This window comes from Rhinopithecus roxellana, chromosome 6 (assembly GCF_007565055.1).
Source record: "Rhinopithecus roxellana isolate Shanxi Qingling chromosome 6, ASM756505v1, whole genome shotgun sequence".
NCBI classification, from domain to species: Eukaryota; Metazoa; Chordata; class Mammalia; order Primates; family Cercopithecidae; genus Rhinopithecus; species Rhinopithecus roxellana.
The window spans coordinates 17,370,163-17,383,045 of NC_044554.1; the positions used below are offsets into that span (position 1 = coordinate 17,370,163).

At 41.4% G+C, this 12,883-nt stretch overlaps 1 protein-coding gene across 2 annotated transcripts in view; it reads right to left on the reverse strand.

Moving 5' to 3' along the window:
- Positions 1 to 12,883, reverse strand: part of MAGI2 (membrane associated guanylate kinase, WW and PDZ domain containing 2) — a 1,518,597-nt gene that overhangs the window by 142,607 nt on the left and 1,363,107 nt on the right. For both annotated transcript variants that reach the window (XM_030933117.1, XM_030933118.1), the window contains 2 exons: positions 12,403 to 12,595; positions 5,496 to 5,744 (listed from right to left, as the gene is read on the reverse strand). In XM_030933117.1, coding sequence (XP_030788977.1) covers positions 5,496 to 5,744; positions 12,403 to 12,595 — 442 coding nt within the window. The remainder of the gene's footprint in view (positions 1 to 5,495; positions 5,745 to 12,402; positions 12,596 to 12,883) is intronic.

Consider the following 12,883-nt stretch of genomic DNA (forward strand, 5'->3'; position numbering starts at 1 on the left):
GCACCTATAAGGACAGGTGCTACAGCTCTACAATAAAACCTGGATGTCAGGACTTGGGTTTTGAGTAGGGGAGGACCAAGGATCGGCCTGTCAATGTCATTGCACATAGCCCCTGAACATTTTACAAAGCAAGCATCCAATCCACTCAGAGTCAGAGGCTACCTGAGTTTTCTCTAACCTGTGCATGCAGACCTCAGTGAGAATGAAAGTAGTCAGTCAATGGCAGAAAATGCTTCAATTCCCAAATATACCAAAGTTATCTGTTTTGGTGGTTTCTAACATTATTTCCAATTTTCTATGTTTATCAGTAATGTAGCAATGAACATTTTGCATATAAGTCTTTGTTCAAATCTTTTAAAGAATTTAAGGTGAAATTGCCTATTACAGTTTATTTTTATTCAAGACTTTGTTCTGGAAACCACTTTAGTTTCCCTTGGGCCCAATTTTAAGTCTGAAACAAATACATAATATTTTGCATAATTGGACAAAAATGTCCAGGATGCTTCCCTGTTCTCACTGGAAGTCAAGAAGGATATTCTGGCCGGGCACAGTGGCTCATGCCTGTAATCCAAGCACTTTGGGAGGCCAAGGTGGAAAGATCACTTGAGCCCAGGAGTTCGAGACTAGCCCAGGCAACATGGCAAAACTCTGTCTCTACTAAAAATGCAAAAATTAGCTGGACATGGTGGTGCATGGTGGTCTAAGCTACCCAGGAGGCTGAGGTGGGAAGAGGATCACTTGAACCCAGGAGGTGAAGGTTGCAGTGAGCCCAGATCATGCCACTGCCCCACTGCACTCCAGCCTGGACAACAGGGTGAGACCAGGGCAAAAAAAAAAAAAAAAAAAAAAAAAAAAAAGAATATTCCTGCACTACAGATAGAAAGCTTCTAAGCTTCTAAACCTGTCTACTCCTATGCAATGGTTGGCCTACTCGGTCACTGACCTTGGAAGGAAGCAGCTTGCTCCTTCATTATGTTGATTGATATAAAGTTTCTTCCTTATTTCCTGGGGAAATAATATTTTGAAAACAAATCTGTGAGCCTTTGGTAAAGAGCATTACTAAATGCTAGCAAATAAGTAAGAAACCCTAACTCCCAGTTTCCCAATTAGCTAAGCCTCTCTGGTCCTTGGCAAAGTTGTTGTCTTGGCTGAAGAAGCTACGGACCTATCTCCATCCATAGGGAGGGAAAGTTTACATTTGGGTCTTACTTCTCTCCTGTCTCCTCTGATAATATTCAATAGCAGCATGTTTGCGAGGGAGATTCTAAAAGACACCCCCTTGAGTCTGAATTTTGATGATTTCCATGACTTTTATAGCTCATTGGCTTGTGAACTCTAGAGAGAGAAAACCGCAATTCTAGTCTGAAGCCCCAGCAAAGGCACCTCAGCTGGACTGGCTTGGCCACCAGTACTCCCATGGCCCCCATCGCTGACCTGGGCTGCAGTTTGTGGATGGTGAGAAAGACTGTGTTCCCAGAAGGGCCACAGGTGAGGAAGGGGACAGGGAGGGGAAGCTTCCCTCAGAGACATGCTCATCTGTGGCCCAGATTTAGCTGTCCTCAGAGAATGGTGGCTCTGACTAATGGCTAACAGAACCTATAGCCAGGGTAAACTCTGCACTACTCGACACGAGTGAGCTGGTGGAATGAAAGGTAATTCCTAGAAGGGATGGTGTCTAGATAGCAGCAGTGACACATTTAGTGCTTACTCCGAGCCAGTGCTCTTTTGAGCACTTCCACATATTCATTGAACTCTCATAGCAACCCCATGCTCGAGGTATCAAAATGTTCTTTTCTTCACACAGAGGAAACTGAGGCCCAAAGAGGTCATGCAACTTCCTCAAGGTCACATGGTTAGTAAATGATAGAGGCATGTTTCAAATCCAGATAGTACGATTGTAGCACCTGGGCTGTTAACCACACCCTTTCCTTGCTTAAATGTAATGATGCTCCTATCAAAGGCAAAACAGCACTTAGTTCACCAAGAAAAAGCTTCAGAAGCCACGAAAACAAAAACAAAAACAAAAACGAAAAAGCAGTGAATGTGTTAATGATCCTTGGGCTCAGGAAAGCCATGAAGAGAACAACAATGCAAACTCTGGGAATGATCGTGATTCTTGGGCACCTGATAACGTAAACCTCGGTCAGTCTCACAGAGCCCCAAACCTTTGATATTTTGACCAGGGATATGTGGCACAAGGATGGCTTTTACCATTCATGAGACACTTTGCATTTCTCTTCAAAATTAGACTTCAGAATTATTACAGATGTTAAGTATGAGGTAGCATCAGCTCCAGGAAGCTTTTAGGTGCATGGTGCATGTTGCAAATTACATACTGTAAAGGCAACGTGCTATCAGTGAATAGCTGCTTTTGCCACAGAGCACGGGGGCAACTTGCATTTTAAACTCCCTAAATTGAAAAGAAATAAATAGGTGAAAAAAAGCCATGAAGCATCATGAACTCTAGGATATATTTCCACTCTCCAGGGTGAAGTAAAATATCATTTTGAAAGTGGTTAGAATTAATTTTTTGAGGTCAGTCTGATGTCATTTGGCAGGAAGAAAAATTCACATGTTAATTATAAGCATTTGTACCTACTGTTTTCCAAATCTACTTATGCATGGATTTTATTTGCAATAGGAAAAGTGTAGTTTCTTTACATAGTAAGTGCATGTGTACACACACACACACACACAGACACATACACACACACATTCCTCTATACATTTAGATATAAGGCTGCTATACTTCAAATAAAGCTGAGACTTTAAATACATGCTAAACACTTTCATTGTGGCAATATACTTTTTATTTTTATTCTAGTCCTTTAGGTATTCTGCCCCAATAAACAATTTGAAAGACTGGAATAGCTACAAAAGCTCTCTGTGAACACTTTCTTCAAGTGTAAATTATTGGAAGGCTGTTTATATAATTCATGAAAATTCTTAGTTTTGTATCCTTTTAATCTTGGTGAATCCATCGTACTGACAGAATTCTGCTTTTAGTCTATGCTTAAAGTTGGATTTACTTCTTCAGCTTATCATGAAGAAAAAGAGAAATGAAATTGTACTTTCAGATGTATGTAATTTGGCTTCTGCACATATTCGCTGAGGTTTAATGCTTCTGTAGTTTTCACTCCTGAGTTTATCAAGGCTTAAACTAAACAGGGCAACTCTTTCCATGAGATTCTGGTGGTTTTCTTCCTTTTTTTTTCATAACATTAACTTTATCATATAAAGTTCTTATTCATTCTCAATAACTTTATTTCTTGAGTATTGTTTAACACTCACCCCTCCCCTATCCCACATGTGCTAGAAACTCCCACAGTTTATAAGAATTTTAGGACTACAACATATGTGCATTTATTTAGTTTCTCTTAATGCTCCTTTATTCTCGTGTTTCCATACCCAACCTTTTGGGTCAAATCACTTCACCATGAAAAACGCACATATTTTCCTATCCTCTCTTCTGTTCTACTGTTTGCAGGCTGCCGAATGAGCTCTGGAAGAGTGTGGTAGAAAAGGAAAAACAACCAAGGGAGTCTGAGAATCTGCAAAGATGGCCAGTTGGAAGACAAATGTGGGCTATGACTGTCACCTGTTGTATAGACTCATAGAACCTTAGAGCGGGAGGAGCTTCAGAAGCTGCATTCATCTACTTCTCTTCCTTCTACTGCTCCCTAGGGAAGGGTGAAACCGCCTTTGCCGAATTGTAAGTGAGGAAACTATGACAATGAAAGAAATCAGACCTAAACGACTCTATCTTGCTTCTAACCTTTAAGCTGTCCTTGTTCATTCCTGGGCATAGGCTGAGCTAACTTTGAGAAGGAATTCAGTTCATGGTTTGACTTAAACAAAATTGATAACAGCCCTTTCCCTGAAAGACCCCCTTCTTGCCTGGGGTCCAATCTGCCTTTGTAGGACTAACAAATTAGCTACAGTTTAGGGGTCGTGCAGCCTCTGGATTCTAGTCTGAATTTCCCCAAATTGCTCCTGGGGATAACATCACTATTGTGAAGCCTAAGATCAGTGCTGGAGATATTTTGTAGACCCTAAACTCAATCGATCAGCTGACACCACCCAGACCAGTAATCTGGCTTAACCAGGTCTGCCATCCCACCCAGGAACAGAAGACAGCAAGAAAAACTCACTTCGACCCCCTATGATTCCATCTCCAACTCAACCACATCAGCACTCCCCATTTCCCAAGCCCCTACCCACCAAATTATCTTTAAAAACTCTGATCCGGCCGGGCACAGTGGCTCAAGCCTGTAATCCCAGCACTTTGGGAGGCCGAGACGGGCGGATCACGAGGTCAGGAAATCGAGACCATCCTGGCTAACACGGTGAAACCCCGTCTCTACTAAAAAACACAAAAAACTAGCCGGGCGAGGTGGCGAGCGCCTGTAGTCCCAGCTACTCGGGAGGCTGAGGCAGGAGAATGGCGTGAGCCTGGGAGGCGGAGCTTGCAGTGAGCTGAGATCCGGCCACTGCACTCCAGCCCCGGGCGACAGAGCGAGACTCCGTCTCAAAAAAAACAAAAAACAAAAAACAAAAAACAAAAAAAAAAAAACAACTCTGATCCCTGAGTGCTCAGGGAGACTGATTTGAGTAATAAAATCTGTCTCCCCGCACAGCCGGCTCTGCGTAAATTACTCTTTCTCCATTGCAATTCCCGTCTTGATAAACTGGCTCTGTTGGGCAGCGGGCAAGGTGAAGCCCGTGGGCGGTTACAAAGGCACCAGGGTCTCTGAACCCATAGGGATGTTTAAACGGCCTTCTGACTATGTCTCATGCTTCCACTCTTGCTTTCTCCCCCACCCCCAATGCCTTGGTTTCAATTTCCACAAGCATTTAGACTCATCTTTTAAAAATATAAGTCAGATTTCAGTCCACCGCTTAGAACCTTCTAGTGGTTCCCACGGACTTAGACTACAGTTGAGACTTCCAGCAACAGCACATGAAGCCGGCACTGTCTGCCTCCTGCCACTCTCCCTTGCTCCCCGTACTACAGCTGCACTGGGCTTCTCTGTATTTCTTGTATGCCAAGTTCCTTTCCACCTTAAGCCTTCTGACTGGACTGATTTTTTCTGCAGATCCTTTGCATGTCTGTTTCCATTCTGTTGAACAGTTCTCAGTCAAGTTACTTAGAGAACATTCCCTGACCTACCCATAAAAAGAAGCACCCCTCCTTTCACGCCAGCATGACCACATCACTCTGTTTTCCTTTCTTCCTAATTTACAAAAGAATGAAGAGCTTTTATAGGGGTTGAGGAGTTGAGGGCATTAGTTGTGTTCTTGCCTTCTTGAGCCAGAGGTCAGTAACATTCTGCTTGTCAGTGGTATGTACACCTTATTTGTGCCCACAGCCTGTGGCTTTCAGGCTATCCGGTATGCTCGCAACAGTCTTCTAGTATACTTGTCCAGTATTTGTATCACTGGAACAAATCAAAACAAGACCCCTTATTCAAATGCAGGCAAATTTGGACACTTACTTATAGTGGATCCAGACTCAGGCCTGTTCAGGGAGCTGATGATGACAAAGCCGAAGCCCTCGTTCTCTTTGCGGTGAATGACCACATCACTGGTCTGCAGGCTGTGGGAGGCGAAGCCTTCAGGGGGAGAGGCGTTGCTACTAGGGGCAGCGTGGTTGCTGTTGGTGTAGGTTGCGTAGTCACTGCGTGGAGAGCTGTGGTGGGTGGACACAGAGCCTGGACTTCTCCCGTTCTCTGGGCAGGGCTCCCCTGGAAAATATACCACACACAGGTAATCAATTACTTGACAAGAGTCTCAGTGAATGCTTCCTATGTACTAGGCACTGTTCTAGACAGTGGTATTGTTACAAGCCTGGTTGACTTGCTTCTCTTTCTCCCAGATATGCAGGGCATTTGAAAAGCTACAGACCTAGGCGTGGAGCTCCCAAGGTCTTGCTCGTTCTAGTTTTCCTAGCAAACACAGGGGAAACTCCTCATCAGCCTCCTCTGTGCTGTTACTGATTTATATCTTCCTCTCATGAGGACTGCAAACCCCTGGGACAATGCCTAGTTTTAGATATTGAGGTTCTTCTTTGCATAAGAATAATTTACTGAAGATGGTCAGAAAACAAGTAGAATCTTAAACTATATGGTGCATAAGAATCACTTAAATAAATTGTAAAAAAGTACATCTTCACGGGCCACCCACGGAATGTTTTTTCAGTAGGTCTGGGCACAAGAATCTGCATCAAGTTTCAAGGCTACACTTTGAGAAATGCTGCTGTAGATGTATTATAAGGAGGGCTTACAGCACAGGGATCATCCCTGTGCTGTAAAATTAACTATCATGTATTTTTCTAAAGAGCTATAGTTATGTTTTATAATATTCTGCTAGCCTAGAAATATTGATTTACTTCATGAATGTGGAAAGTATACTTCTTAAAAGTAGTTTGCACAGCTTTTTGTATATCAGCCATATCACAATGAAGTGGTTTAAAAGAATAAATTGAGATTTTCATTTAAAAAATAGTTTGCTCACTCTAGGATCAAATCTAATTTCAGGCTCTGAAATTATGAAGTTTGAATCTCTAAGGAGCTGTTGAAGTTCTTTTCCATTTTTACAGTCCATCTTAATATAAAATATACTCTATTATCAACCAGATAAACCAAACCAATACTTTCATGAGAAAGCCAGCGTATTTACATGGAGAAATGATAGGAAGTTGGCAGTCAAAAGAAGCTAGTTTTTGAAATGAGCATTTATCTGTCATTCAGAAAGAATTTCATCATTTTAATTTAATACCCAGGTATTGGCACTCTGATGAAGAGAACCAAAGTGGGCACCTAGAATAATGTAATTAGAAATAGGGCTGGTTTCAGTCCCATCTTAAAATTTGATTAGGGTACTCAAAAGATGTTTATGGAACAGAGGAATAATAAGAGGGAAACAATCACCATTAATTATTCCATTTTGGGTGCCTAGGTATAGTATCCTGTTTAGAACTCTGGAAGGTGTCGCATATGGCAAGTTAAAAATAATTATCAAAAGTTCTAGTGAAGGCTGTTAACCTTACAAGCTACAAATCCATTTTGAAATGAAAAAGTCAGGGAGAAAAAACAAAGACTGTAAGAGATGTTTTGTTACACCGATACCTTAAAAAAAAAAAAAAAAAGCTGCATTTGTTTGTATACTTAGATTTTAAAAATGGCCTAACCAAAATGTACTCATTTCCTGTTTGTAATTATGGAATGAATGAGACCCAGGCTGTTGCTTGTTATTACTTGGTAAATTTTATTTTTCTTTAAGATCTAATTAATCACATTTAAATAAAAGAAAAAATGGATGCTTTTTTGTCAGAAATGTACCGAGGTCATAAGAGAACAGAATGTCAATGTCAAAGCCTTTCTTTCTGTTCAAACAGAATTTAAAACTTTGCTTGTAAAATGTATCCTCCCTGCTGGAACACATCATCCAAAGACAAGTTGTTATTGTCTTGGTACATCACATGTCCTTTATCAGTCCTTGTACAAGTTGGAAATAAAGTGATTGGAGATAGTCAGGAAGAAGAAAAACAAACAATTATTATGCTGCTACATTAAATTGAAAATCTCCTCAAGTTATTGGACCAAATCAGCAACTAAATGTCATAGGCAGTGACAAGAGAGATCTTATTTTCTGGCTGTCATATTTTAGGAGGTTGAGAGCTGTGGTTGTCAGTAAGTCAGCAGCAAAGAAGAATTATCTGTCTTTGCAGTAAATGACTGGGAGTGGCAACGTTACAGGTTCTGGAGAGAGAGAAAATCATTGACTAAGTCAATTTGAGGATTCCCAGGGTAAGTGAAAGAGTCATATACATTAATAGGATACTTTTCTATTGCCTTTGGACTTCTCTTTCAATGTCCAGAACAAAGTTCTTTATCTTTAGCCGAAAGAGCATATTTAAAATCAGGAAGTTAAGAAGACTTCGAAGTTCTTCCTGGGCTTGTTCTGGGCCCTTGATACTTGAAAACTGGTCACATGATTGTCTTTCAGGGACTCAGCCCACATCATTTTTCTACTCAACTGGCTCTGGACCCAAGTGAGACTGTCTTCTTTCCAACAGTCCTTCCTACTGTAGGGCATTAACAGCCTTGTTTTATAATAATACATCATATAGTAAAACATCATAAAGTGACTAAATATCATATATGATATAATTTTTTTAAAGAAAACACTAATTTCCAGGATCCCTGACTCATTCATCTAGCTCATACATAAGTGGCTGCATAGAATTCAGTCACTTAGTGTCTACTCAAGTCAAATAATTAGTTTTTGTTTTGTTTTGTTTTGTTTTTTTTGAGATGGAGTCTCGCTCTGTCGCCCAGGCTAGAGTGCAGTGGCGTGATCTTGGCTCACTGCAAGCTCCGCCTCCTGGATTCATGCCATTCTCCTGTCTCAGCCTCCAGAGTAGCTGGGACTACAGGCGCCCGCCACCACGCCCGGCTAATTTATTTTGCATTTTTAGTAGAGACGGGGTTTCACCGTATTAGCCAGGATGGTCTCGATCTCCCAACCTTGTGAATTCTGTAACCATATAGACCTTGCCTGCTTCCAGGGTGTGCCTGGGTCTCTTCTCAGGACTGTCCCTGGAAGGATGACAGCATTGCAGACAGGCATATTTTGCCTTGAAGCACAGCTGAGGCAATGGGGTATATGTATGGACAGAGCTTGGTCATATGGGCTGTGATATCCACATGCATGTGTACCAGGTCCCTCGTGGTCCTCATGGGGCAGGAGCAGCCCACAGGCTGTGACCCTGAAAATGTTAGGGGCTGGCCTGCCTACAGGCATTTGTGCAGACATTCCCAGTTTATACTCATCAAGGCAGACAGCTTATGTAAATGGTGACATGGTTGCAGACAAACAACAAGCGAATGCATTTAGAATTGGCAAAAAGTGTAGTCACCAGGATCAGGGAATGTACTGGCACCTTCAATACTGGCTAAACTTTTCACCCATCTGCCAAGATAACCTCCCCTTTCTTGGCATTAGGTCAAGAATTAGACTTTCCCTTAGGTGTTAAAGAAAAGATGCTGATAGCTTTACGACCGACTCTAACATGTTTTTATGAAGTCATAAAACGTTCTTTCACATCAATTCTAGATTTACACTTTAGGAAATTCCTCAGAGACATGGTGTGCATCCAAAATAATGTGCCATTAGGTTGAATGTCTCAAAGCTGATCTGCTAAACATAAAAATATTTATGCTTTTCAGTGTAATAATTAAAGCCACTCTTCTAATATCCTTGGGAAAAAAAACCAACCAAATACTGGAGCTGGAGGCATGGATAAGGCATCTTCTCTCAAAACTAATGCAAGGTGAAAGTGTGTGCTATTACTATTTGGGAAATAAAACCAGAGGCAATCTATTATCCATAGTTGCCTGCTGAAACAATAAAATAAAAATAAATGAATAAAAGAAAAACTGGAAGCACTACTTGATACCTTCTTCCTTTACTCAACAACTTCTCACTTTTGAGAAGCTAGTTTATCTTCTGATTGAAAATTCTGGCTTTCTAGGCTGGGCATGGTGTCTCACACCCATAGCAGCACTTTGGCAGGCTATGGCCTGTGATCACCTGAGCCCAGGTGTTTGAGACCAGCCTGGGCAACATAGCGAGACCCCAAATACAAAAAATTTTGTATTTATTCTACAAAAAAACACAAAAATTATCTGGGTAGGGTGGCGCATTCCTATAGTCCCTGCTATTTGGGAGGCTGAGGCAGAAGGATCACTTGAGCCTGGGAGGTTAAGGCTGCTGTGAACCGTGACTGTATCACTGCACTCCAGCCTGGGTGACAGAGTGAGACCCTTTCTCAAAAAAAAAAAATTTTTTTTTTGCCTTTCTATCCTTAGTATGTATATTTAAAAATAACTTAATATTCGTGGCAAGTTTTTGTGTTATCTTAATTTTTGCTCAGCATTTAACTAACCTTTCTGTATCTCTCGTAATGAATGTGTTATCTTTCTTGAGCATCAATTAAGAAGCCAGTGCCCTCTGTCTTCTGAGGTGGGGTGGGCATTTGTACAAGCTGAGGCAAGGGGAAGGTGGAAGCGTGTCATCCCTATGACCTTGCTTCTTCCTAGCCCTTTCCCCACAGCGCTGTTCCTTTGTGCAAGGGGGTGGCGATGCTGCTCCTCTTCCTGCTCCTATCTCTTCCTTAGCTAATTGCTCACTTCCCCTCAGCTTCCAACCACCCGCTCCTAAGCCAGGCTTGCACCTCCCACTGCCTTTGCTTAGGAAAGCATAATAATAACAAAACAATGACAACAACAGTCCTTGAAAAGGCAGCTCCATTGTCATATTCATTTGTAGGTGTCCCTTCTCACTTGGAAGAAATGGCAGCTCTGAAGAAAGGTCACCTTTCCATGCCTGTTTTTTAAATCTTTTCCATCCTATTTCAAGGCATTACTTTGCTATCAAAGTATCCTTTGCTGAACTTAATATTTTCAATACTGATGAAGCTTTCAAGGAAGAGTGGGCTGAATTAACTTGGAAACTCTCCTGGTGTGAATGAGCAATCTGCAGCAGAACATTTTCAAAAATTAAATGCACTTGAAATGCACTCAAAAGCCTAACTGAGTAAAGTTGGTAAGAGCTGCAGCAAAGAGCATCTTTACGGAAGTCACATGATCCACAAATTGCAGGAGTACATTTTTGCAGCATTTGGTACACATTTCAACACCTTGGGTTGATTAAAAGAAAATTTAATTTGCAATAATCAGCTGGTGGCAAGGGGAGCATGAAATTATGTTGGTGCATTGGTTTTGCACTTTGCGATATATTTCCTTGTAAATCAGGCATCTTTTTAATTTATCTTTAGGTTATAGAACATACAGCACAGCAAACTTTTTATTAAAAATTACTCTGCAGGGAGAGAGAGAGACAGTTAAATGTTAACCAAGCAAGCACTGTCTTCCTCTTGGCATCTAGCCCAAGGATAAAGCATAATTTAAGAGACATGCCATGAATTTCTGAAGACAAATGGCACCTCTTAGCAAAACCTCTATAAGATACAAGATATATAGCAGTCTCTACTGGGGAGGGCTGACAATTCTTTTGACTTGCCCTTTTAAATGACCGCCCTTGCTCACGGTCTAGTTTCTAGGGGAACTTAGAAAGAAAAGTATTTTTCATCACATGAATATGCCTATCCTCTCTACTAGTCATTCACAGTCTGTCATTAGCCTGTGGTCCTCTTCTGGAATGCAACTGGTATAACAGCACATATGGGAGACTCCCTGCATTACGGAGTGACATTTGCTAAGTTCTAACATCTTCTAATTCATTAGGGGAGAGGATTGTGGTAGAATAGCATAGGGGACAAAGTAACATAAAGAAATCAGCACTGGCCTTAGAAAGAGGAGTCCCTCTCTGCATTGTCACCGACTCACTGTGGACTGCTGGGCAAGCTATCAAACCTCTGGGCCTCAGTTTCCTCATCTGTAACAAGAGGAAGCTCACACAGCTAAGGTCCTTCCTACTTCTAGTATTGATGATTCTGTATGAGGGCTGTCAAGGGGTGGAGCAGAGAAGCCAGCAGGGTGCTGGGGCAGGAGGTGACAGCTGAACATCATTGGAGTTGCTGCCCCTGTGATTCACAGAACAAAGGCTGGGTGGTTTTGAGGGGAGATAATACAATCCTAATGCTATTGAATACTCAGATCCTAAAAAAACAGTGTGATGCTTGTAACTGACATATTCCTTAAAAATATAAATAATTTTTTGTAGGGTTGATATGGTAAAGAGGGATAAGTGGAATCATACTATAAATACAACGGCTGACTTTGAAAAGTATGTCTTTGGTGGATTCCTTTATGAAGCTGAGAAAGTGGTTGTAAAGGGAATAATTATTTCTAATTTATCTGTTTCATAAGTTTGGAACTATATGAATTGTGTTTTCTTGGAGTGAGGTACAGCTGCATTTTTTCTATATCAGAGCAACAGCTTTACTGTTACCTTTTATCAGGCTCTACAGTGAAAGCTAATTTTCCATCCTGGTTGACACTTTATGGCATCAAAATGCTGTGACTCTTGGTTTGCAAACACATTTTCAAATGGCATATTTTCTGTTACTATCTTGTTCTTCTTAGAACTAGCAACTACCAGAAAGCAGAGAGCATACCTTAAATTAACCCCAGGCTATTCTAGAAATTTTTAAGGAATACATTTAAAATACAGGCCTCAAAGACTGGATTTTTGTCCAGTGGGGTGAAAATCAGCACTTTCAAAATCATCATTACTTTTGGAATATCTAGATTGTTTCCTTCCTCATATAATGTAGAAATGTTGATTTAAAATTTTGTTTCATGTGGCCTTACCATGTCTCACGAAAACATCTTACCACCTAACTCTCGATTCCTGCAGCAGGCTCCAGGTACATACCTCCACATAGCACCTTTCTTCTCACAGTGAGGTTGACCTGCCCATTGCGGGCTGCATGGTGCATGAGGTCAATGACATAGCGGTGGGTTTTGCCGGCTACTGGAATCCCATCAACGTACACAAGCTCATCTCCTGGGTGAAGGCGGCCATCTCTGTCGGCTGAGCCCATGGCAATGACGGCTCCAATCAAAATCTAGAGAAGCAGTGAGAAGGAAAGGACATTCACATTTCAAACCTTCTTTTTCTTTTTTTTTTGAAACGGAATCTCACTCTGTCACCCAGGCTGGAGTACAGTGGCCCAATCTCGGCTCACTGCAAGCTACGCCATCTGAGTTCACGCCATCTTTTTCCTTTTTATATACAGTTATGTAACTTGTGGAAGACGTGATTCTCACATTCCATCCCTTGCCCTCAAATCTGAGCATGCACTTGTAAAGTAAAAAATGAGACGTTGGAAAGATGTCCTTCCAACTCTGTCAAG